Source organism: Corvus moneduloides, chromosome 9 (genome assembly GCF_009650955.1).
Source record: "Corvus moneduloides isolate bCorMon1 chromosome 9, bCorMon1.pri, whole genome shotgun sequence".
In the NCBI taxonomy this organism is placed as follows: Eukaryota; Metazoa; Chordata; class Aves; order Passeriformes; family Corvidae; genus Corvus; species Corvus moneduloides.
This window is the reverse complement of record NC_045484.1, coordinates 16,658,652-16,685,226: the sequence shown is the minus strand read 5'-3', so window position 1 is coordinate 16,685,226 and position 26,575 is coordinate 16,658,652. Positions and strand designations below refer to the sequence as shown.

The following is a 26,575-nucleotide window of genomic DNA, read 5'->3' as shown; positions in this document are numbered from 1 at the left end:
TTTTTTTTTCCTTCTTATTTTTTCTTTTTTTCTCCCCCTCTCTTTTTGTTTCTTTCAGGATTGTATAAAACATTAATAAACTCTAAGGAATTACATACTCCTCATGTGATCTTCACACAGGTCACTGAGGATTTTTTGCATGATCGTATGTCTGGGCAGAGTCTGTTTCTTCAAATCTTTTGGCTGCATAGAGGAGCACAGTGTTACCTTACAACTAACCTCAAATGAAGTCTGTGTTTAACATCAGCCATTTTGAGTGTTTCAGTGCAGCCTGTTACGAACACAAAATAGTTTGTCTGGGGAGTGATGCATCACAGAATCGCTGAATCATAGAATGTTAAGGGTTTGGAAGGGATCTTAAAGATCATCTAGTCCCAACCCTACCCCCCCAACAGGGGCAGGAGAGCCTCCCACTAGACTAGGTTGCTCAAGGCCTTATCCAGCCTGGCCTTGAACAGTGCCAGGGATGGGGCATCCACAGCTTCTTTGGGCAACCTATTCCAGTCTCTCATAACCCATGCAGTAAATTTCTTCCTTAGTTAAAGTGGTGTTGTTAGGTTCATCAAAGGGGGCATCACAGGGGGCATTTCTTAAAACAAACGGTTTATTTTGCAAAGCCATTTGGTTTGTGTAACACAACAGCAGCCCACACTGGGAACTGCTAGGACCCAGGGACAGAGCACCTCATGGCCAAGGCTGTGCAGCTGCAAGGGATGCCAGTGAGGGCTCAGTCCCGCCAGACACTGCCTGACTTCAGGGGACCGTATTCTGAGCCACTTCATGAGGACCCGCCGGGAGCGTGTGGGAGGGTTAAGGTGTGGATGTCTCGCCACTCCTCGTCCTGCAAGCGGCTTCAAGCATGACAGGGCCCGACGCCAGAACACAAAATGGCGGCTGCCAGGGCTCAAAATGGCCGCCGCGCAGCCTCCCTCGTGACCCAGCCGACCCAGGCCCCGTGCGCGGCGCTTGGCGCGGCGGGCCCGAGCCCGCGCTCCCTGCAGGCCGGCTCGGTCACGTGACGCCAGGGCCGAGCCAATCGCCGCGCGCCGTGGCAGTGCGTGCAGCGCGCGGGTCCCGCCTCGCCTCGTTGTGGTGGAAGGCGCCATTGGGAGCCGCCGGAGCCACCGCCACTCTCCCGCCAGCAGCGCCCGCCGCCGCCATGGACTACGGGGAAGGTGAGGGCGCGCCCCCGCTGCAAGGGCAGGGCCCGGCCGCCGCCACCGCTGCCGCCGTGGGGCCCGGCCGTGTCTCAAAATGGCAGCGGCCGCTTTGTTACGCGCAGGACGGAGTCCCCCTCACCCACGTCCTCGTCCTCCTCCCCGCCGCCACTGCCGGGCTGGGGGAGCTGCGGCGGCGGCCGGCGGCGGGAGGGCTGCGCGGGAGGAGGGCCCTCCCGGGGGGCGGCGCGGGCGGGCGGGGGGCGCGGGCGGGGGCGGCGCTCCGCGGGGCGAGGCGCCCTGGGGGCGCGGGGTGAGCGGGGGGCGAGGGGGCGGCGGCGGGCGGGGGGTGCGGGCAGAGCCGGGGGGAGCTCGGGGCGAGCTCTGTGAGGGGGTCGTGTCAGGAGCCTGGAGATCCGACAGGAGAGAGAGCCGCCTCTTGTTGCGGCTCCCTGTCTCTCCCCTCCAGCTCTTGCTAAGCACTAAGTCATTCTCACTGACCCATCCTCTCCAGCTGAAGACAGAGATTGGAGATTCCCAGATACCCCCATGCATTGTGGTGTGAACATGCCCAGTGGGTCAGTCTCAGGTATGAGCTATAAATACGTCTAACCTGTAAAAAGAGTTGGGGCTGAACAATCAGTGTTGACAAAAACAAAAAAGCAAACGGGTTGTTAAAAAGTGCGTAACATGGTTTGAGTGCACATGTTGTTTTCTGGAGGAGTTGTAACTGTCTGGGAGTGAGACTTGATTTTCATCTTGGGCATGTCAACATGAACTCCTGCACGTTCCAAATGAAAAACTGTGAGATAAAGGAGTGGGAATGGGGGTGGGGTAGAAATACAGACTTTTCTTAAGATGATGCTTTTTTACATAAACCAGTATATTCTTGCAGAGTAGTGTATTTGATTCTTACTACTTCTGTTGAAAAGAAAGGATATTTTCCTTTTTTATAAAAACCAGAACCTGTTACTGCTTGGGTTTCATTTACTTCCCCCCCCTAAAGTTTACTTTAACTAACAGTTTGGGAAGGAGTATACAGAACATACAAAGTCAACACCAAAAGCTACCTCTTGTTTTTACGCTGTCAAAAGTACCATGTAGATAAAACAAAAAGGAATGCATGTATTTTGGTAAGATGATTGAGGTTATGAGTTTAGAAAAGACTCAAGAAATGTTTTGACATCTCTTGCCAGCATGCAAGCAAGTATTAAAAGGATCTTAATATAAAAGCTTTCCTGAAACTGTATCCAAGCCTCATTTACAGATCCTGTCAAATAAGTGCTTGCTGTTGGATCTCTTAATAGTCTTGCTGGCTGTTATATGGAAATAACACATTGGATGACAGATGTATCTTTGATTGCAATATAATAATTTTTGTACCACATTTCTTGAGTCTTAGCTTTTTTTTTGCCAATTATATTATTTTGCATTTATCTTTCCTCATAGTAAAATAAATAAAGATATTGCTTTGTTTTTTCATCTTTTGTATTGATTCCTAATTGAATGTCTATTTGATTTTTAGAATGAAAGGTTATTCTTAAGTAGTAGCTTAAGTATTTTATTGGAGTATTCACTGTAACTGTTTTTCTGAGATCTGATGACACTAGTATTTAAGTGAAGCCAGGCTCATCCTAGGGGAAGTAACTAATCAAATGTGTATTGTACAAGTAAAGTGTTCCTTTCATGTGCTTCTGTAATAATACTTTTCATTGTGTTAATTAAGCTTTCTATTATATGTAATTATTAAAAAAGTTTAAATACGATGTATGCAACTTGAAACTTTTACCATAACTGTTTATAGATTGTATGTACATGAGCAAGGCATGCATAAAAATTGTTTTACCCAGGTTCTGTAGAGGAGGCTGAAGGTGGTTTTCTGGGGGTTCAGAAGATGAGCAGTAGAGGGTGGATGTTGGGAGTTCTCATCTTTGCCTAGTTTTCATTTGAGCTCTTGGCAAGGTTCTTCCTGTTGGAAACTTTTAGCCGGTGGGAAGCACTTTCAGTTTTATGTCTGATGACTCCTGTAATTACACCATTGTCTCTTCCTGATGGTTCAGTTTGAGTCAGAGTTGGCCTTCAGAATAAATTATGTTAGTATTATTAGCAGAAATGTTATTAAATATTCATGTTAATATTTTAGTTACTGCAACTATTGTCCTTTTAATCTGGAAGAGGAAATGGCCTATGGACAAGGTTGTGATCTTAGCGACCAGACATGGTGTTATGAAAAAGTAATGTGCCTGGAAAAATACTGCTTCCTATTGCACAATGGATCCTTAAGCTTTTTGTAATCAAAATTTAGCTTTTTTGTCATTTATTACTGCAAGATCTTTCTCATTTCTCATTTTCTTAGCCTTTTCATATGCTTCACATGGAGCACACTGTTTAAAATGATTTCTTGTCTTTGTACTCTGAATATGATTTCAATGTTCTCTGGTCTAAAGCTTTTTCTTTTAAATGGAGTAATTTGTACCAAGAGATTCTGAGTCTTATCTATTACTTCTTTAACTTTGTAGTTCTTTTCCTTCAGAAAATTTGATTTTTTTTTTCGGACTATTGAGATCTATTTTGCAGCTGATTTAAATGTTCTCTCCACCAAATATGGTGTCTTTTTTTTTTTAATTCATCTGAAAAAATAGATACACATCAACATTTTAATTTGTAAATTAAGCTTTTATTTTAGTATCCCATTATCCCATTCTTTTTTATTTTAGTGGTAATGGTTTTTTTTCTACCTTTGACGTAGCTCTTCTCCCGTCTTTACTATACCGGTAAACAAGTATGATCTAGAAATTAAAAACCAGCTAGTTCTTTGAAAGTTCTTCTATTTCTATACTTTAGTTCAATGGCTCGTTCATTCACAGGGTATTTATGCAAGAAGCTGCAGATGCCAAAACCTGATTTATTCCCTTAATAAATTCTTTGTTTTGGAAGCTTTGATAGTGCCATCATCTCAGAGATACACTCTTTCATTTTTAAGCTTTAAGAGCAAATATGGACCACTGTTTTTTAATTTCTTTTTAATTCTGTAGTTTTCATAGATACACAGATACAGTATTTCTTCAAAGTTTTTTCTAATAAGCAGTTATTATTTAAACTTAAATGAGCTACAAGTCTCTTGACTTTTTGGTTTGAGACACTGGAATACAGTTCCTGGTGTTTTTTTCTCTAGTGCTTAAACACGTTCTCTTAGCACATGAAACAATTTCACATTTAGTCTGCACAGACAGGCAACTTCTGTATATCTCTACTGGTGGTGACAGTGATTATGAAATCCTTCTTATTTTTGTTTATCTAAATGAATATTGACTGTTGTTGTGTATGTTTCCCCTTTTTTAGGATAAAGCCTATCTGGAGAACATACTTTCAGAGTAAAGAAAAGTTTAATACCTGAAGAAATACTGTACTTGTTAATTTGAATGCAGTATCTTTGTTGAGCTCTGGACATGAAGTATAAAATGTAGGAATCTTTGGTAAAGTTTGCAGCTGATGACTGAACCAGGAGGGCAGTGATTGGAGTGATAGGTTAACTGCTCAGCTGTGTGGAACAGTTAATTATATAGCTGTAAGGAGATCCTAAGGTCACCTTCAGTAGATCAGGTCAAAGGTGTTTGTCCCACCTCACCAGTATCCTGTATGTCACTGTCTGTTTGGAGGCATGGAACAAGTAGTATAAGTACTCCTTTGGTATATTTATATGGCTTTACTGGTCTGCAGCTTGATGACTTTCCCAGCCAGAGACACAGTCTATGTTTGACATACTTTGAATTTCTTGTCTGCTGATTTATCCAATTTCTGTCTTAAATCCGTGTAAATTTTAAGTAACTTATTGCTTGTGACTCAGTTCCAGGACTCACATGTCTGTTTTGTGAAAAGTGAATTGGATCCTTCCTTAGCTTGTTCTGTGTAAACTTCATTTGCAACTTCCAGTTTCTTGCAGTAAATCATTCGAGTGGTCATCCCTCTCATGTCTTTGTACCTTTTGTATCCCCATTTTTAAATGTTAGTATGTTATAATGTAGGTAGATGCAGGGCAGTGAGTCTGGAAAGGGATGAGTAAGTTGTTCACTGTTAGGGAGGAGATGGTGCTAATGTCCTAAAGACCAGGATTTGAGGACTTACGGACTGGCATAGCTCTACAGCAAGACTGTTGATGTTACATAACATGAACTGAATAAGGAGTGTTGAGCAAGTGTGGATGTCCAAAGTTATCCTGTGATTGTAAATTGTATTTTCGCGTTTGCTTTCATGCTAAAAGTTTTAGACTAAAACTTTATTTCAAAATGACGCTTCAAACCATTTTTTGGAAGAGTTCTTTGCACGTGAATGTTTTTGTGTTTTTCCAATACTGAACTTCCAGCATATGGATAACACTGGTCTCTACTTCCTATGCTGTAGTAGAATTGTGTTTCAGTGGCAGGGATCTTGACAGTATGTTGTGTTCTTCCTTGCTGGATGATTTAATTCGGTTCTCGACTCTTAACCTCACTGATTTTGTGCCATTGTAGGGCCTGCAGATAATAGGAGCAGGTGAAACTAAGGTAAATTATTGTGTGCTTTCAGGTTAGGTATGTCAGTTTTCAGAATGTCATTGTCTTTTGATTGTGTATACTGTATTAAAAAACGTAACAACCTGGATCTGAGATTAGATGATCCCATGTTCAGTCTTAATTTCTGTGAAACTGAGTTATTTTCTTGACTGTCTTCTCTTTTTGCTCATCTGCATCTTTATGTATACAGTCTTGAGGGTATTGTACTGGATTAGGTGGCAGATCATTCAGAACACTAGAGAGGAACATTAGATGCTTTTATTGGAAGCCTCAGCCATTTCTTCTTTGCAGTAACTCTTTGCAATTTAAATTGATGATGGGTGGTGCTACATGATCAGTATTTTGAAAAGGTTTTTTGTGCTTTCATTTTTGAATCTTTATTGTATGTTCAGAATATGAAAAGGTGCAGTGTGACTTCTATGTTTGAAGGTTTTTATTTTTCCCAGAAGTATCATCTTTAATTTTTTAGAAAGTGCCTGTGATCATCAGAGTACAAATAAAATCAGCAGTAGGGCTTTATTTGTTGGAGTCCCTGTTCAGGCATGCTGAGAATATCTGTATAAAAGTGATATAGTCAGCTTAATATCATTTGCAGAATTCTTGATGTTGACAGATAGAAGAAAGTAAATTACAGTGACTTGGTGTTAACAAGAACCAGGTACAAATGGGATATGATTTATATATGTGTTTTCAGCACTGCAGTGATTTTCATGAAATTATATGCACAGAGAGTTACTGTATTTCTTTAAATAGGACAGTTTCTTATGGCTTCAAGAGAGCTAATTGTCCTGGAAAAGTCAGTGGTGAACATGTGGAGATACTGAAATGTATAAAATACTCTCTCTTGTCAGAGTAAACAAGTACTTGGTTTTATTTTTATCCTTCCTATGTTCATTGTGTGTTCCTTCTCTGTTACCTTTTCTGTGAGTTTTGACTTGCCAGGTTTTCTTGGTATTACCCAAAACTTAGTATTGGTTGGTGCTGGGATCAGTTGGTCTCCAGAATGCCAGTGAAGTGCAGGTTTTGTGCGTTACAGGAAGACAGTGGATCATACTCGTTATGCAGATCTGCAGCATTGTTTTAGTGCTATGAATTTGAGTGATTATTTACCCAGAATTTTTACTAAGACCCTCCAGTGCTGAGGAGGAAGTTGGTTCTTTTGCCAGACTTCATTACAAGATACTGAGATGTCACCAAGTGACATCAGTTCAGTGAAATACCAGCATCTTAGTGCAGTTAGTGAGCTGCAGCTCAGTGCTGATTTGGGTGGATTTTAGTTTGTGCTAGATGGCAGAAAATTCTTTTGTTTGATGTAGCCTAGGTACAGAGCCTGCACTGACGAATGACAGCTTGTAACCTTGACACGGGGTCTCAATGTGAGTGAAGGTTTCTTGGGGCATTGGATAGAGAGAGCAGATGCCTGTGAGCTCATAGTATTATTAAAGGATTGGAAGTGGTCTTAATTCTGTACAAAGTTCTGACATATCCTGCATCAGGTGTCTTCGTTTAATTCTCTTAGTATAACTTACATTGATTCCAGCTGATGGAACAATAATCCTGAGTTACCTACTACTGGAAAAAGTTACGAACGTGAACTTCCAGTCAGGAGGTGCTCAGATGATGACAAAGACACATGGCTTATCTAAGCACAGTGTCAGAATTGGTTTGCAGCTGTCAGTTTTATATTTTGTTTGTAAGCACCGTGGCAAAGAGTAAACCTTTTATTTAAGAATTTAAACTAGATTACTTAATAAGACTTCTCACTTGCTTTCTTTATAAACATTTTTCTGCTCTTTTTTTAGACATGGACCGTGATTATGGGCATGGAGGCTATGGTGGCCCACGATCCATGGACTCTTACCTTAACCAATCCTATGGGATGGAGAGTCATGGAGGTGGAGGCGGAGGAGGTGGTGGTGGTGGTAACAGGTAAAATAATCCTTCAGTTGTCCCAAGAATTGATCAAATCCAATTTAAGTTTAAATCATTCTTCTAACTTAAGTGTTCCTGAGGCATGTTGTTATGATTTTGTATGAACACTTTTGTTCTGAGTCTTCATGTTTGATGAATACTGGCAAATACTAAACTGTAAGTGCTAGATTCTTGTAATAAAATCAGCATTTTTGTGGAAAAGTTCGACAGCGAAACAGTGCGTCTGAATGAAAATAGCAAAAGTTTTGTTTTTAGTATTGTCTAGCAATTTGTAGCTGATTGGCCTGACATACCATTTCTGACATAGCAGACTAGACCTAATTGGTTTAGTGTCTTAGACTGAATCTATCAACATTCCGTTTTCAAGGAACATTTAGGGTATGTGTTCTTTGGTTTGAATGTGCAGTGCTCAAGTGATCTTGGTATTGAATCTGAAAGTCATGTCCAGATTATTTCATTGGAAGGTACTGATTACACTTGAAACTGTGTGCATGTTCTGGGCTACTTTGTAAGATGGATTAGTCTAAAACTAAAAATTCTGATGCAGTGGTCTTAAAGTTGCGTATTTAATGCTAGGATACTGTTACTTTGCTCTTTCAGGTAAAAACAACAGGGAGCAGCTGATTTGATTTAGGTCTTAATATTGTATTCAAAGAAGCATGCTTTTCAGAGTAGTGATTCTATCTTGGAGGAGATAAAATGTGAAGAAAACTTAGATAACCTGATGGTTTTCTTGTGTGCGCCCTTGAATTTTTGTCTGGCTGTAGCCAGATTACTGTATGGTTCCTGTCTGTAGTCACTGTGGTGCCACTGGGGGAGGACAGCACTAAACAGGGAGGCTGGAGAAGTGTTGTGTCTTGCTGCTCGGTTCTATTAAGCATTTTAGTTAAGTATAACTTGTTTAATAATGAACATTAATACTGATTTAAGAGTCTGAGCAGAGATTCAGGAATGAGCTGTACCTACCATATAGTAATCTGCATATGATGGAGGTTGAATGACTACTTGAACACCAAAATGTCTCTTGCTATGTAACCTTAATATTATGCATGGGCTTTTCTAGTGTCATTTTCTGTGTATCTTTGAGTCTTCTGAGATGAACATATTTTAAAATTAAGGCATTCAGTTTACTGTAGATAAGTTAGTAAGTTGAGTCTCTTCTAGGTTATATTGTATCAGTTAAGGGATTGTCTTTCCCAGCTTCTCAATCACTCTATTATATCCCTGCAGGGATATTAATGTGTTCCCCTTCCAAGTAGTTACAAATGTTGATTTCTAGCCTGACACTGCCCCCACCCCAGCCAAAGCAAATTCTTGATAAATAGCTAAAGGTTTTAGCTCCTTGTTACTTTACTCTGAAATTCCAAGAACTGTTTTTGTGCCCACTGTGCATGCATTGGGGAGACTTTCAAAATCTTGAGTTGCTAGACCTAATGGTCTGCAAGTGAAAGCTGGATACACTGAAGACCATTAACTCTTTTGATTGTGAGACTGAATTTTACAGGGAACAAATTTTCCAGAAAGTACAAATATGAACGAAGAGCATTTGTATTTTTCCTTTAAAATGAGAACTGTGAGGTACTTAAAACTCACAACTGTACCACGAAAAACCAAACCATTTTTTTTTCTCAATTCAGGACTAAGCCGCCTCTTAACTGCTGTTTATCTGTTAGACTGTGAGGGTATGATTTTGAAGAAAGGGGAGTTTGACTAGGCTTTGAATGTCTGCAGGTGATTATTTTTGTGAGACTAGGGCTGGGCTCTAATAATATTTTAGTAAATAAATGTTGCTGAAAATTTTAAGTAAACAAAGTTCAGGTATACTGAACTTTAGAATTGTTTGTAGCAAAAATGGCTCAGATAGCTTTCTATCTGGTCATAGTATGAATTGCCCAGCCCTAATCAAGATTAACCAATAACACAACTGTACAGACCAGTATAGTAATAAATTGATTTTAGTTGATAAATGTCAACTGATAACTTGTCTTTTGAAATGTATAACATTAGTAAGCTTACTTTTTTTTCTCCTCACTGTGCAACTTTTCCAGGTTTGGACCTTATGAGTCTTACGACTCCGGGTCTTCTCTGGGTGGGCGAGATCTGTACAGATCTGGCTATGGTTATAATGAACCCGAACAAAGCCGCTTCGGAGGTAGTTATGGTGGTCGATTTGACAACTCCTACCGGAATAGCCTTGACTCTTTCGGAGGTAGAAACCAGGGCGGGTCTAGCTGGGAAGCACCTTACTCCCGTTCAAAATTGAGGCCTGGGTTTATGGAGGACAGAGGAAGAGAGAGTTACTCTTCCTACAGCAGTTTTTCTTCACCCCATATGAAGCCTGCACCTGTAGGCTCTCGGGGGAGAGGAACGCCTGCTTATCCTGAAAGTGGATTTGGAAGCAGAAACTATGATGCTTTTGGAGGACCATCAACAGGCAGAGGCCGAGGCCGAGGAGTAAGTACAGAATCTTTTCGGATTCTTTTCACTAGACACTCTTTTAAACCCTTTCAAGACCACTGCTTTAAAATGAATGCACTGTTCAGTACAGTGTGGGGGTTTTGTCCAAGCAAACTATCATGGTTGACAATGTTGTTTATCCCCTTGAAGCTGTCTTCAAGTAGAACCCAGTCCCTCTTTCTGCTGAAAGTAATGAGTAATAGACTAGTTGATAAGGTTTGTTAAATCTCTCCTTTTGTTTTAAAGGTGAAGATAAAAGTAGTAGGTTTGGTCTAAAAGGGATTAAAAGGACTTTCATTTTTCCTTGTAAACACTAGCATCTCTGCTGCTGGTGGGGAAATTTTTGAATATTGTAAAAGTTGAATTCAAAGTCTTTTGAAGTTTTGAGTAGGTTAAAGGTGCAATGTATAAGCAAAAAATAAAACCCAGGTTGTGAATGCTAGAGCAGTTTTTGGTTCCTGTAAAGGGAAAAGTTCAGCTAATTCTTTAGTATGTTGAATACATGTTTTATCAAACATCAACTCTTCTTCTAAACTTAATTCTTATTCTGACTTGTTTACTGGAAGGGTGATGGGGAGGAAATGGGAAAGGTGAGTGATTAGCAGTTACAGTGATTCTTTCTCAGAATTAAAGCATGGTTAAAGGGGCATCATCAACTTGAAATCGGGTCCTTTCACAGAGTTGAAATTAATTTCCACATAGTCCTCTTACTTGTATTAGTTTTGAAGGCTTAAGTTCTAAGTGCTTTTCAGTGGATTCCTTTCCAGTATAGGGTTTAAAAAGTATATGTCCAAGAAACAGCATGATTAACTGTATGCAAAATAGTGGATTCCAGTTTGAGGAAGTAATGCTTCATGTTGAGTGAGCTAGGGGAAAAAATACAGCAGAAGAGAGTAAAAAACCCCAAACCTGACAGAAGTACTAACTTTAAGTTGATGGTGTCCCTTTGTCTTGGTTTTATAATCCCAGTTTGATGTTTTTAAGCACGAAATATTCAGTGAACACCTTTCTGCCTGTGCCTCTAGGTGTAACTTACCTTTTAAAATTCCTGAACATGCTGTATTTCTTTGGGAAGTGATTCTTTAAACTATACAGCTTGTTGTAGCTTGAAGTGTAGAGGAAGATTATTTTTTACTGGGTCTTTTATGTGCTTAACTTGCGTGGTGGTTTTGTTCCAGAAAGTCTACTTTTGCAGCATTCTCGAGTATTGTAGTTGCCATATTCAACTTTTAGCTAAGATTTGCACATGGCTGTTAGCTAGCATGTAGCATGGTACGAGAAAAAGATTCTAATCTTCATTTCTCTGCTTGTGAAGCTGAAAATGTTACATTCTTAAGCCTTTATGCCATCCTTTCAGAACTCATTTAGATCTGAAAGCTTTGTGCAGTTACAACCGAGTTCTTTTTTACTTTGCTTTAGAAATTTATCCTTTTAGTCTTTTATGTAGTAAAGGAGAATGTAAAGACTAGACTACTTACTATATGTAAAATGCATTGCACCTTTAATAGGTAGATTGCCTTTTAAAAAAAAACAAACTTGAAATTATAAAGTGTGTACTTCATGTCAAATTTGTATGTGTCTGATGTAAATGTACATGCTAGGCAGTCTATAGCTTTCTCAACTAAATAAATTAACATGGAGATCTTGTGCATGGACTTCTGATTATGGAAAGTGCCTGTTTTGGTACATTCTGTCTGTCATTTAAAATGTGCTTTAAAAAAAGTCATACTTTTCCTAAGTGTTTTGAAATTTTTATGTTCTTTTAATTTTGACAGTGTAATATTAATTATCTTCTCATGGAAATACATATATTTCTGCTTATCCAAGTCACTCATCCAGTCTGTGGGCTCTCTTCTGCCCTTTATTAATCAAGTAATTAAGTTAATATTAAGAAGTATGTTAGCGCTTTCGAAAATATTCCAGCTACCTAAATTCCCCTCCTCAGATTACTCATTTATCCTGTGTCCTCAGAGAGGTAGCTTTCATATACAAGTGTCCACAAATGACTACATAATTCTAGAAATAATGGAAAGGTTTAGTCTTTCAATGGAATTTTCATTCCTATCGCTGCATTGTTTTTGTATCACTCTCTCCAAGCCCAACTTAAAAATTCTGATTTTATTGAATTCAGTGGAAAGATAAGTAAAAGAAAGAGGGGGCTTCCTCCAGTTAATCACTGTTCCACACTGGGCAACCTTCTTTACTCAATTTTCAAATCATTACTATATCATTTTGCATAAGATGCAAAGCAAGGAAGCTTTTTTTATCTGGTGGTGGCTTTTTTTTTTTTTTTTTGTGTGTGTGTGGTTTTTTTAATTTTTTTTTTTTTTGTGTTAAAAACTGAGTTGCTAAGCTCTGGTTTTTTTCCCAGATGGAGGTGGAATTCATTATCTAGAGAATCTGAAGAGAGGAGCCAAGATGTTAGGCTGAGATGTTAGGCTGAGATATGTTCGTTGCCTGGACAATGGTTCTGAATAAGCAGAAACACAGTTTATACATAAATATTCCTTCTACTGGACAAACACCCACAAAGCCATTGCACAACAGAACGTCAGACCAGGAGCTTAAGTTTCTCCTGCATTTTGCTCTAGAACACAGATTTTAGTTAAGTTCACAGCCATATTGTACCAAGTAGTTGTTTTATTTAAATTGATTTCATATACTAATACCTTCCTCTTGATTTTGCAAATTTTCAGCATATGGGAGACTTTGGCGGAATGCACAGACCTGGGATTGTCGTTGACTATCATAATAAACCCAGTCCTGCAGCAGTTGCTGCAAGAGGAATAAAAAGAAAAATGATACCACAGCCATATAACAAACCTGGTGGGACATTTATCAAGAAACCCAAAATGACAAAGCCTATTTTGAAGCTGAGCCAGAAAAAATCACCTAGTAAGTAGCAAGTGTCAGAATTTTTAAGTTAAAATTACTGATTTTTTTATTAAATAGAAATTACTTAGTTTTAATATTCAGGAAGAGGGCTCTGTATGCTGTCTTGTAATTCTTCATTTTCTACCTTAGAAGTAGTCCTCAGTGGATTTTATGAATTTACATGTCTAACTTTTCTACTGCAAAGGTAATTTGCTAAATGTTATTGAATATTTTGATGTGTTCAGATATGTATCATTGAAGGCTATCTCACTAAGACTTTATGATGATAGTTCTGTGGAGGAAAATTTTCACCACTAAAAATAATGTCAGAGCTCAGGTTGTCTGAAGAGACAATGCCTGACAAATACTAAAATGTGCTCTTGCATGAGCCTGGGCTCTGCTGTCCAAGTTCTTTGGATATAAAAAGTAGTGCACCAGCTGCAATGCAGTTAAATACAAGGCGTGGGTGAAGAGGAGAGGGAAAAGGAGGGAAACTGCAAAAATGGCAAAAACTGTTACAGAATAATTCATGAGAGGCAGAAAGAGATTGCTCCCACTTGTAAATGAAATGCTGTAATGACAAGAAGAACTGTAAATGTGATGGATAAACTATAAATACAAACTGCAAATTGTAGTGGTGATGCTTGGTTTCTTTAACTTCCATAAAGATATTCTACAACTAATATTAAATTTTTCTATTGCAGTCAAAGTTGGAGAAAAAAAGTCAGTAGTGAGGTTTGAATAAATTACTTGCTTTGAGGGAATGTAAATTTGAGTGATATATATTATGAACAGTGTGTACAGCAGTCAGATTTTAGTTTTTTATGCTTGTCATTTCCTAGTAATTTAGATCAGTGTTTTATGTCATTTGGTTTCAAATCACACCTGATAATTGTTTAAAGTTGCTGTCGCTCATAGCTTGCAAGGTAAATGCACAGACGTGGCAGAAACTTTGACACGTAAATTCTGGTTTTGATTTTGTTGTTCTGGTTACATTACTGTGTATTACATAAGTGTTCCCTTAACTGTATCATCAGGAGTACTGTACAAATCCTGGGAACTGGGTGTATAGAACACACTCCTCTGCCGTTTGTATAGGGAGCTTTATTGGTGATCTCGCCGGCTTTGTTGTGATGGAAAAGGGTCTGTAAAATGCACATCCAAGTTCTTTCAGCACTTTTGTACATTCTCCTTTCTAAACTACGGTCAGACAGAAGGCTTCTAATTTATTATCTGATCCCCCTCACTGATTTCCACAATCCAAAGACCAATGTACTACATAATACTGATGTTACTTTAGGAAGTGGAATAGATGGTGCCTATGAGAATGCAGCCTGTCCTGTGGCTCTGAGATTAGGGAGAAGAAAATGTTGAGTAGTTTAACACAGTTTCTGAAACCTAAACTGAGAGACCTAAGCAGTATCATGTAGTTGAAAACTAAAAAGTGGGTGACAACTAACAGAAATTTTGATGCAGTTGGTATATATCGTATGAATGAAAATATATCTCAAAATTATATTGTCCTTTCAACCTTGAAATTCTTGTTTTGGAGTTAGGTATAGATGAGTGCTTCTAAAAATGTTTTGTTTATATTTATAAGGCTAACTGGTTTTACATTTAATAGTATTACTAAACTATGATAAATGGTCAATGTAGACAATCTTTCCTGCATAAGAAGCTGATTTTTTTTCTAAATATCTTATTGTCTTAAAATGAATTATCAGTGACAGCACTTTTGTATTGTTTCTCATTTTATGTTAATAGACATGAAGACATCTTACCAGGATTCTACCATAGAGGTAAAGATTCCCAGAACTGGAAAATGTTTTGATTCTTTGAGAAGTTTGCATAGTATACGTTAAGACAAATAATTCTTAAGCTAGAGTTATAAAATTGAGCATTAAACTATGTAAGTTTTTCTAAACATGGTTTCAGGTTTTTTTTATTTTATCTAATACTGTCTTATTTTGGTGGCAGTTGATGTTCAGTGAAAGATGTAGCTAGTGCAGATAGCATGGAAAATGAATTTTGAAGTGTATTTGTGGACCCTACGTGTTCTTGTAATGCACAAGAGAGCTCTCATATGATCACTTCTCATGTTGCCACAGGTAGACAGCTTGAACTCATGCACCTATGACCTGCTTGGGTGGGTACAAAGGTACTGAACAGCAGTGAGGAGGAATGGATAACACATAGACATATCAAGGAGAGAGGGTAAATAAAAAAAGAATCAGTGTTAAAAGGTGTTCTCTGATAGGGTAGGAAGATTAGTCCCTGCCCTCAGACAGCTCAGTTGCAACTATGTAAGAATGTTGCTAGTAAGCTAAGCATGTGTGTATATATATCCTGGTTTAATGTTGCAAGACTGGAATGGCACTTCCCTTCTTTTTGAGTGACGGTATTAACACCTTCTCAACTAAGTAAAAGTCTGGATTGGAAGTCAAAATATTTATATAGAAAGCAATTTTGATTGTGAAAATAATTCACTAAGGTTTCAAGGCATTACAGAGAAATGGAGAGCTAGAAGTGTTTGTACACTGAGTTCAGCAAGATACTCAATTCATTTCTTTCATTGTCATATTTAAAAAATAGCAAGTAACAGATTATTGGAAATAATGTAAATTACGCTGCCTTTCTGGATTTAGAATGGCTTTTTTTTTAATTTATGGATTTGACTTTATTAGGAAATTGAAGTTGATACAAGTGGTGCAGTTGTTATATATGAAGACTTTACAAGAGATGCTTATGATCTTGGATATCAGACTTTTGGAGGTAAGTCAGTTTGCTTTGTCAGGTAAGGTATTGTAGGTATTCTGTTTGTGAGACTGAGAGAATAGATTTAGTAATCTTGTATGTATGACCTCTAGTAGTTATCTGGTAGCATGGCTTTGTTTTTGGTTTTTGGTTTTTTTTTTTAAGTTAAAAAATTTAAGCTGTGGAAAAATGGTTGTTTGTAACATCCATCCATTACTTGGTTTGTTTTTTCATGCTTACAGTGTCTCTGCTCTCTGATCATTTCAATATGTTGTTGTTTGCCTTTTTTTTTTTTTTTGTGAAAAAAATTTGTGGTCTTCTATACTTGCTTCCATTCCATTGCTTGAATGTTGTTCATCCCACTGGTTCCTCACCCATATCCTATTATTTATCCCACTAGCTGATCAACCTCACCCTTAAACCCTAGGTGAGTCACTTTTATAAAAGTGGATTCAGTTATCTTGGTGAGCTGTTGTCAGGAATGCGGGGTTTATTTCATGTACAGTCTTAATGAAACAGATTTATTATTAGTTTGCATAAAATCATTTAAAGTGCACATTAACTGTAGTGATTCCAGACGCATAGACAAAGAAATCCAGTGATAAGGCTGAATTTATTTTTAGTCCCCCTTTCCTTGTGTGCTGCCCTATTACATATTGCTTAGACTCATTTGATGGCAAGGAGGGCTTGAAATTTGCAGCCAAATCGGTGTTTCTTTTCTTGAAGTAATAGTAAATATTTTGAGCTTATTTTTAAATTGTGTGGGTTTCTTTTTTTTTAAAAAGTTTGTATAAGTGCACTGAAGAAAGAGGGAGCTTTTAGTTTATATATAGGTTCAGGTCTTCATTCCCCAGATTCTAACAGGACAGGCACTTCGGTTTGTGAGCTTGAGAGTCAAAAAGAGGCCATTTCACTCCACAGAATTACCATACCAGATGATTTTTACAGCAGTAAAGCAAGTGCTCCTTTGCATATTTCCAGGGTTGGTGGTAATGCACTAAATGAAATTTAAATGCTGAGATCAGTATGGGAATTGCCTCTGTGGGTAGGTAGGTGGTTTTTTGTTTTCAATTTGATTTTTTAAAAAAGTAGTCTTATGGACAGGAGTTTTTCTCCTCTCTGGATCACAGTAAATTTTGAAACTCTTTGCTACAAAATGATAAACCTTGGGATAATCAGGAACTGTTGGTCATGGAGAAGTTTTCAGTACTCAGTGACACTTCTCGAGCCACAGAGTGTTTTGCAGTCTTGGTGTTTGTGCATGATGCTGTTGTATGTTCCTTTCTGTTGCTGTTTGGATGGACATAGATTTCCTAGAGGCTGACCTCTCTTCTAAGGTTGAACTGTAGAAGAAAACAAAGTGATCCTCTTTTTTTCTGGTCTAAAACTACCCACTGAATATTCTAATTGTTCTCTTTGTCCATGGACTATTAAAGCAGACATAGGAAAGACAAACATAAGTGCACTTATGCAAAAACGCAGTGTCCTTGGAAGTCTTAAATGTTGTAGAACTACATTCTGTTCATTTATTCATTCACACTTTTACTTACATGCCAGGTGGTAATTTAATCAAGTTCTTCTCTGGAGGTTTGGTTGAGTTTTTTGTTGTGTGGTGAACCTGTCTGTCCTTGTCTCTCTCGCCCCCGCCCCCATTAACTGGCTTATCTTTTTGGCTGAAAATCTTTGGAATATTTTTCTGTGAAATCAGGTGAAGTCTAGTGGGAAAAAATAATAAAGTTGTTGAAGTTCAGATTGGGTACCATACCTTAAAGCAACACTGTCTTGTCTCCTTTATGAGAACTTTTGCTTTTGGTTTTGGAAACTGCCTTCTCAGCAGAAGAGATGGCCTCTAGATAGTTTCTTTTTATGTGAGGGAATTGTAGCAGTGGTGCTCTAAAAACGTATAAACAATGTGTTTTTCCCCATGCATTTCCAGTTACCCTTTTCTGGTCACTTATTTGAAGAGGCCTTTAATTACTAGGCACAACAGTGAAGGATTTGTTTTAACTGTGAATTTCTTTTATGACTGTAAACTAGAGTGTAAACCCTTAGCTACTAAGTTGAAAGCAAGTGTTTAAATTGGTTGTCTTCAGAGGAAGAAAACAAAGCAAAACTTTCAGCATGTTTAAGGAAGCCATTGAACCGTGTTGGTACAGGGTCTTTCTCTGCATTTTGAAGTGTTTGTGGAGGAGACAGGGAAGACAGGTACTTCTGCTGTTGGTTGGTTGTTTTGGATTTGGTTTTTAATCCTTCAATTGTATGTTAAGATGGCAAAGGAGAAGTTAAAAGTGAGGAAGAAGAAAAGCGGCGCATTGAGGCCAGAAGAGAGAAGCAAAGGCGTAGAAGGGAGAAAAACAGTGAAAAATATGGCGATGGATACAGGTTTGTGCTGTAACTTCTGTGTTGTGTACAGTGTTTTTCTTGCCCTTAATGCCTCTCTAAGAACACATCTTTTTTCCTTTGAACTGATTTTAGGAAAATAAAATGCAACAAAGAAATGAGGGAAAAAACCCACCTCCTTCTGCACCCCTCAATTTCCCCCACTTCCCAGCAAAAGCAAAAAGCTAACCCAAATAAAGAAAAAAACTCAAGCCAAAACCTGGCACCCAAATTCGGTGGCTTAGAAGGCTGGATGTTTCATCAGACCACTGTTGTATCAGAAAATGCGCAATTTACTCACCCCTTATCCCCCACAAATGCATCAGTGCACACTTGAGAAGCAGCTTAGAATGGTACTGCTTTTGAACTATATGTTCATGTTGACTTAAAAAGCTGTTAGAAAATGATTTTATTCTGGTTTTATTTGTGTGTGTGTGTGTATATATATATATATATGGTCAACTGTTTTGTAGCAAAAGTAAGTACATAGGTTTGTAACTTTCTTAGTCTTGCCCAGTGGCTGCGCTGTACAGAACTGTTCCGTGTCAGTGCAGTATATGATCGTGGCATTGGTGACTTTTCTTCTTTGTACTGAGGAGGTTATATTTCCTTATAAAGATTATATAGTTTTTGTATGGAAAATGAGCTTTAAATGAATTCTTCTGATTACTTATGGTTAGGAATTTGTGGCCTGGCCAGGCTATGTTTCTGTGCCCACAAGAAGTACTACAAAAGGTGACAGGAAGTAGAGAGCTGCAATAGATTGACTCACAGAATAATGTGGCTTTTAAATGCCTGGCTTCTGATTTCAGCAGTTTGTCTCCTGCATAGATAATTCATTATTCTGACACTGGCCTGATTTATATTTGATTCTTGTAGCACTTATCCTTTATAATGGAAAAACTTGAGATTTTTAAAATTTCTTTTTCACTTAGGCTTCTTTAAAGAATGCTTTTCCTCTTTCTGATTTGGTTTGTCAAGTGTCATAGTTTTTAGGAGTTTTAATAGTAATATTTAATGTATTTCTCTTGATAGAATGGCATTTACTTGCTCATTTTGCAAGTTTCGAACATTTGAAGAAAAAGAAATTGAGTCACATCTGGAGAGTGCAGCTCACCAGGAGACATTGGATCACATCCAGAAGCAAACCAAATTTGACAAAGTAGTGATGGAATTTCTTCATGTAAGACAGCTGGTTTTGATCTGTATAATACTTTTACATGAGAATGTAGTTACAATTTATGATTTATTTTCAAAATATGCTTAACTTACTGTTAATTCTTTTGTAGATGAATTTTGGTGCAGCACATAATACCAAAAGTTGAAGCAAATTCTAAGTCTGTAAAGTACTGTTGCTTTAATAGCTGAAAGTAGTGTTTTAAGAAGTAATAGCAATTATTTACTGTTTGTTGTAGAACTATGTTGAATTTTTAAAATATGGGTTAATATTGGAATATAAACAGTTGTACATCACAGGTATTTACAATTTTTTTCCCTCTGTAGGAGTGTATGGTGAATAAATTCAAGAAGACAGCGATGCGTAAGCAGCAGACAAGTAACCAAACGGAAAATTCCCAAGCTGCTGAGAAAGATATAATGGAAGGTGAGTAATGTGGAGCTCTCCTGGTCTTTTTCTCCTTTCATTCTTCTTTGAATTTGATAAAATGGATTGAAACAGTTAGTTTTCACATGTTTTCTGTACCTGGTTGGGATTCCTTGCTTCATTTCTGATAAAATGTGGAATGTAAGCACAGCAGGAGATAGCAAACCTTGTTTGTTTTCTATCCAGGTAGCCTTGTCACAAGGGGAGATAACGTGCTAGGTACTTGACAAACAATTATGTGGGCTTTGCCACAGTCTCGTTCAGGATAAGGCATGAGGAGTGACAACAGGTGGATGCAGTAGATTGAAAGAGTGTAATAAAGCAGTAAGGTGATAGTGGTCAAATATGATGGCAAGGATTTGGAAAAATGTAAATAGGAGAGTTTCTGTGGTTTGGAGGAAGAGTGACAAAAGGAGGAGTTTGAGCATTTTTTGGTTAGCCAAGATGCATCTCGGCCTGAATTTTTTTCCCCTTGGCTGCCCTACAGGCAGTTTTCTAGAGCATTTCATGTGTCTCTGCATTGCTCTGCCATATCCTCCCATTCTTTGCTTGAGGGACTTCAGAATGGGCTACAGCCAGAGGAGACATCTTTGAGTCCCTTTGTTTTAGGCAATAACTATTTCAGTATTACTTAATTTGAACTTATATGCTAAAAGCTACTTAAAAATGGATATAGGCAACATCTTAACAGTCTCACAAATTCTTTTCTATTTTCCATAAGTACTGGAAGGCCTGTTTTCCTTTGTGCTGAGAATGTTCTGTTATCAAGCTAATATTTAAAATTGCAAGAGGAGTTGGATTCATGTGCTTCTTCCTGATGGTGAGGGAGGGCAAGGAAATAAATTAGTTTTTATAAGGGGTAAAGTAAGTGCAATTACTTTGGTGAAGCTTTGTTTGCTGTATCAAAATGTCTATGTTTAAGGATATTGGCTATTGCTGATCGAAAATAGATGCCATTTTTGTGCATTGCCTGGGTCTCGTGTAGTCTGTGGAGAGGTGGAGTATTGAAAAACTTCCTCTTCCAGTATTGCCCTCAGAGAGCCTAATTTTGATGCCTGAATTTAGGCAAATAATCCTCAGTGGTTCAGTTTGACATGTTCAACAACTGAGAGCTCTTAATTTTTGGGTATAAAACAAACAAGCTGCTTTTCCAGTTGCCTGAAATAACACATTTTGTGTTAATGATTTGTTGTATCTTCCTTGGCAGGGGTTACAGCTGATGACCATATGATGAAAGTTGAGACTGTTCACTGCAGTGCTTGCAGTGTCTATGTTCCTGCATTGCACAGTTCTGTTCAGCAACACTTAAAATCTCCTGATCACACAAAAGGAAAACAAGTAAGAGATGACATACTATTTTTTAAAAAAGGCAAGCATAATGTAATAGTAGGTGAAAAGTGTTACAGTTCTTGGTGCAAGTAATTTCTAAGTTCTTGTTGATGTGTTTTGTTCACTAGAAAGCTGTAATGTCCTTACTACACTTTGTAAGTTTAACACCTCAGGAAGTAGCCAGCACTTAAGCACCCCAGCTAATGAAATGCTGGTATGCTTAATAGCTGCCAGTAGAAAATCATGAGAAAGTTACTAGAAGTGACATGTTTATTTTATGAGATTCGTTTTATGGAGTTTAAGTATTGGAAAAATTTTGTTATTCAGATTGAAAAACAAAACACATGCATTTCTAGCATTTATAGTTACAACATAGTGTCTCCTATCTTGGTGATTATCTTTTTAATTTGAAGACAACTGAGAGCAGTTTAGAATTAGCAGTCATGTTGTATTTGTCCCTGTTACAATTTTTAATAATACTCTCTAAGGCTGGTAGAAGGGTTGAAAGAGTAGTATGAGCATGAGAGTAAGCAAGATTGCCGAAGTTATGTTTTGTTTGTGTATGAGCTTGTGTGACTGTAGAATGTCATAGAATATTTTGGGTTGGAAGGGACCCTGAAACTGAGCAGGATCATCTTCGACAATATGTTAGGCTGTGATGGAAAAGCCTGAATGTTTTCTGTAGGTGAGAACAGATAACTGGTTGTAGTTCATTATATAAGCAAGATACATCTTTTGATCATGCTAAAGCAACATGCTATAAACATTACCAAACCTAATTGAACTTACGTGGTTTGGACTTAAGTACTAAGAACAAGCAGTTCATGCTGTAATATGTTCATTATTTTGTTTACAGAAACTGACCGTGAATTCAAATTTGCGTGACAGTTGTTACATGAACGTGATAATTATTCACTGTCAAATTTGTTTCCTAGGCCTACAGAGAACAAATAAAAAGGGAGAGTGTTCTTACTGCTACCAGCATCTTGAATAATCCTATAGTCAAGGCACGATATGAGCTGTATGTGAAGGTAAGATGCACATGGAAAGAAAATAATTAATGTTTTCCATTTCTCCGTGTTGATAGAGTTCAACCTCAGTGCTCTGTCTTTTAGATAGCTCAGAGATTGAATATACTTTTAATGTATTCTGCCAGTCATAAATCATTGTCTCAGATAAATTAATTTGCAGGAAAAATTACTGCCTTCAGATTCACCAGCTTTTGGTTTTCATTTACAACTTATATCTAGGCAGTTTTTAATTGGATGCTGTTATAAAAAAAAAATCCCAAAACAAACTTCAGGCAAACATCAGCGGTGTCTTTAACTCTGTATGTAATGTTAACTGCAGGGCACAAAACACTTAACAAATTACTCCATCTTTACATTTAGAAGCAAAAGCTCCAGCATGTGGGTTTGTACTGAAGTACAGTGTGCACACTCCTCAGCTACTTTTTATTCCATAGTATTTTTAGGGTTCATGACAGAAACAAAAGTTTACAACAGTAGTTGATGAGATCAGAGAATTTAAAAGGCATGGTAACCTATGTTGTAGATACATGGCCCCAGAAACAAGTGAATCCATTTTAGCAAAATGGAGGTTATTTTTCTGCTGGGCCACTTACTTTGCTAAGTGACTCTGTAATACTGTTGTTAGCTGTTTCTGGATTACTTTTAATTGACTTATGATTTTGCCTGTGCCCTAACAATAGACAGGCAAAATCATAAATCAGTTTTTCAGACAAAGCAATACTGTCTTTTGGAAATATGGTAAGGTATGAGCCAGTGCCCAAGTTAATAGTGATTTAAAATGTCAAATTAGTCATGTCCTGAAAAATTATGTATGGATGGGTGTGTGAATCAGTTTCCGACAACTGTTCTGTATCTGTCAAGTAAAGGTTGCAAATGGCCAGGTGCCAGAGCCTGGAATACCTGCCTGTATTTCCGGCCACCTTTTCCATGTTCCTTATGCCTGGTATGCATTGTCCAATACAGCCCCCTAGCGGGAGACTGGTAGAAGGGAGCATGGAAATTTGCCATTGATCAGTTCAAAAACTGAGCAAAGTAAAACTTGCAAAATTGCCTTCACAAGGAGACCACTGATGTTTTCAGAATGACTAGCACTGGAGTTTTCTGTGGTGGGCTGAAATTAATGCACATTCACTGGGACCTGCTCAGTGAGATGTATGTGGCTTCTGGTTATGCAAATTCCTTTCATCCTTATCCAAATGTATAATGAACTGCAGACTGAAGTAGTTCAGTTTTCATATACAGCATGTGATGGAGCAGAGCACTCATGCATTTGGGGCGTGCAGTCTTTCAAGAGAGTAGGGAATCTTTGTTATAACATGGTCTCAATTCTGCTTTCTTCGGATTTAATCTGAATTTGAATCTGAATTTAGGATTTCTCTCAATTTTTAGCATAATACTGAATCCAAATTTTTGTTTCATGGCATTTGCTGAATATTTTTATAGTCCTCTAATTTTTCAGTAGCCACCTGGAAGATTCTACTTGAGAAATGTAACTGAAGTGGAAAAAAAGGGCAAAAAAGGATAAGGGGCCTAGCATTCAATTTTTCTTCTGTATCTTCTTTTAAATAATACTCTTAAAGTCCTAGTCCTGGTGCAGTTGGTGGTTGGTGTCATGTTCAGATCAGACTTGCTTTATCAGATGTATGAACACGAAACGAGCTTTAGCCAAGAAACTACTAATAGTTCACGTTGTTATTATTCATTGATTGTTCAGAGTTCTTAATTATATGAACAGGGGAAGGCTGAGGTAATGCCATGGTGAACTATTGTATGAAATGGAGAAAATACAAACCCAGAAGGCCAATGTGTTTAAAGTACTAAGAAAACTGTTAATTTTTGTAGGTCAACAATGGAATGAATTTCAGGCTAGTCAATGTAATAAATTCTAGATTTCTTTTTCATTTTTTGAAGAGTTTACCTTTTTTCATAGAATTATTCAGAGTGAATAAAGACTGTAAGTAAGGAAAAGCAGAACAAAACTCTTCTGTTTCAATTTGGTTTTAATTGGGGAGAAAAAGGAAGCAGCTGAAGTTCTCAATTAAAACATGTTGAAAATTAACCATGTCATTTTAATTTCTGAATGTTGTAGTGAAATCTGTATTTAGCATACTTGGCTTTTTCTCAGTGCCATTTCCACTTTCATTGAAAGAGTTTACTGGGATCCCAGTTTCCCATGTCCATAAAGATGTGGTGTTGCTAGTTTTAAATCCAACTTGTTTTGATTTTCTTGCAAAAAACCCACACTATTAAAAAGCTGTATAAAATAATGTAGCATTTCTTAGTGGCTGCTCCTTTCATTCACTGAAATGATGAGTATTATTTTATATTTGAAGTAAATATCAAAGTGTTTGTTTTCAATCTTCTACTTCAGGGTGAAAATCCTTTTGAAATTAATGATCAGGCTCAGGAGCAGCAAACAGAAGAAGAAGACAAAGCTGATGAGCCGGCTGAGGGTGAGGAAGAGGAGGAAGAAGAAGAGGAAGAAACTGAAGAACAAACTGACTTCACTTTAGACCACACTGAAGATAACTAAGTGCAAGAAAATAAAAATACATTAGTGGGGGCAAACCAGCTTTTTATTTCTGCTCTAAAGTGGCTGGGACTTTTTAATAGTCTCAAATGGAGCTGAAGATTCCCCACCATATGCATGCATTCCATTCCATGGAGAACTTGTTTATATAATTCCTCTGTGTTTCTGATTTTGTTTAAAATGAAATTAAGACTATTTTAGTTGGGCTTTTTATAGAAAACTGACTGTTAAAGCTGATCAAACATTGTGTTGTATATTTTTTTAAGCATCCTATTTTTTTGGTGTGTGTATTGAAAGTTGGATATAATAACTTTTGGTCTAATCAATTGAAAAGGAAGGCACATCTATGGAGTAAATACTTTAAAAGCTTTATTATGTAAGCTTATAAATATTTACCTCATAGTACAGAATGAGTAACTTCAAAAATTGTACTGTTGAGTGTGGCTATTTGGGGGACTGCATTGCACTCTGTATAATAGAGTATGTGTTTATAATATGCCTTGTAGCTTTTTGTGATAAAGATGTACCAGTTTGTAGCAATAAAATACTTAAGAAATATTACTGTTTAAAGTGTCTGTAGTTTAAGTATTTCAGAAATTTCCCCATGCTGACTACTAAACTGATTTCAAATTAAATCTTGATTGATACTACCATTGAAATTTTTAGTTGCATCTTAAGTGACCCATGTTATTTATTGCTGGGTTTTGATGTGCTCAGACTCCACCTACCAGGACAGGTAAGTACTTAAGCCTCAGAGCGTGCCTGGGGGAAGCATGCTTTCTGTATTTTTACATGTGGTGTACTCTTGTCTGTCTTAGAAATTACATATGAGTACACCCGTGTTTTTTCTACAGTTCCTGCTAATGTAGTTTTTGACTAATGAGAAATGAAAATGTCTGATTTGACTATTTCTAAGTGCAGCAAAGTAACTCACACCATTTTTCCCTAAATAAGGTAACTTGACACAAGTAACTACAATCTCCTGTGGTGCTTACGGGGAATTTTTTTTTTTCAAAATCTCACCATAAATGTAATGCTGCACATTTCTTTTGGAGAGCCCTTGTGTTAAGTCATCACTGTGTAGAGGTGGTAAATACTTATAATAATTATATATATAAATATTTGTAACCTCACCTGCAAGCCAATTTGCTTTTTCAGTGATCTATTTTTGAATTGTGAAGAGTGTGCAAGTATTATGGAGGAATACTTGATTTAGATATTAGGCCACCTGAAATCCTAATAGCAGTCAACTCTGAAGAGTGCTGGGTATTGCAGTCATTTAGCTGTTGCCTTTTGTGTAGCCTTTTGTGTAGGAGAGTAGAAAATATGACAACATGGCGAGGAAAGAGGGGAAACTTGAGTTTGGTGTCTTGACCTCTTCTTTATGGCTTTACAATTTTATTCTACATTTTAAAAATCAGCATGATGTAAACTAGATTATTGTACCTATAAGTATCAGCTTGGATCCAGAAGTTAGCATGGGTTGGTTGAAAAATGTGTTAAGCCTGCAGCTGTTTGAGCAGTGTCTCTCCTAGCTATGGAAGCTTAACTAGATCTCTAAATACTCCTCCATGTTAAGGCTAGGATCAAGATTCATACTTGCATTGCTTTTAAGGTGTAATCTCCCCTTGTGCCTTACAAGCTGGTCATTCATCTATTTGTTTTCTACTTGTAGGTCTCTTGCCTTACAAAAGAAAGATGCATCTTGTAATCTCTTCCCAGACAATTTAACAGGAACTGTATCAGTGTTCTAGAAACTGGCGAGAGTTTTAGCATGAGACTTTGCTTGCAGTAGTTAAGAAAATTGAGATGCTACCCAAATTTCTGCAAGTGGTGAGTTTTTTTTCTCTTTGTCTATGCCTCCTTTTTTGGAGAGAATTAAGTTGTTTCTACTCAGCTAAGATATAAGCCCTTCCACTTAGGATCTCAATACTTTATTTCCATTGCTGCACTGATTTCATCCAAGATGACTTCAG

At 37.7% G+C, this 26,575-nt stretch overlaps 1 protein-coding gene across 2 annotated transcripts; it reads left to right on the top strand.

Annotated features, from left to right (window-relative positions):
- Positions 1–1,055: 1,055 nt before the first annotated feature.
- On the top strand, positions 1,056–25,157 carry ZNF326 (zinc finger protein 326). Of its 2 annotated transcripts, XM_032117997.1 has the most exons (13): positions 1,056–1,175; positions 1,672–1,746; positions 7,513–7,639; positions 9,691–10,096; positions 12,796–12,994; positions 14,738–14,772; positions 15,658–15,745; positions 17,995–18,109; positions 19,142–19,289; positions 19,610–19,709; positions 20,917–21,047; positions 21,974–22,069; positions 24,441–25,157. In XM_032117997.1, the coding sequence occupies exons 1-13, from the start codon at positions 1,160–1,162 to the stop codon at positions 24,600–24,602; spliced, it is 1,698 nt and encodes a 565-aa protein (XP_031973888.1). In that variant the 5' UTR covers positions 1,056–1,159; the 3' UTR covers positions 24,603–25,157. The 2 variants fall into 2 exon arrangements, with proteins under 2 accessions (XP_031973888.1, XP_031973889.1); XM_032117998.1 differs by lacking the exon at positions 1,672–1,746.
- Positions 25,158–26,575: the final 1,418 nt, after the last annotated feature.

What these genes read in the sequence shown, in the direction of transcription:
- ZNF326 (XM_032117997.1), top strand. An exon ending in GCAGAGGCCGAGGCCGAGGA is followed by an intron (nt 10,097 to 12,795) that starts GTAAGTACAGAA and finishes GCAAATTTTCAG; the next exon opens with CATATGGGAGACTTTGGCGG. An exon ending in TGGATATCAGACTTTTGGAG is followed by an intron (nt 15,746 to 17,994) that starts GTAAGTCAGTTT and finishes TTGTATGTTAAG; the next exon opens with ATGGCAAAGGAGAAGTTAAA.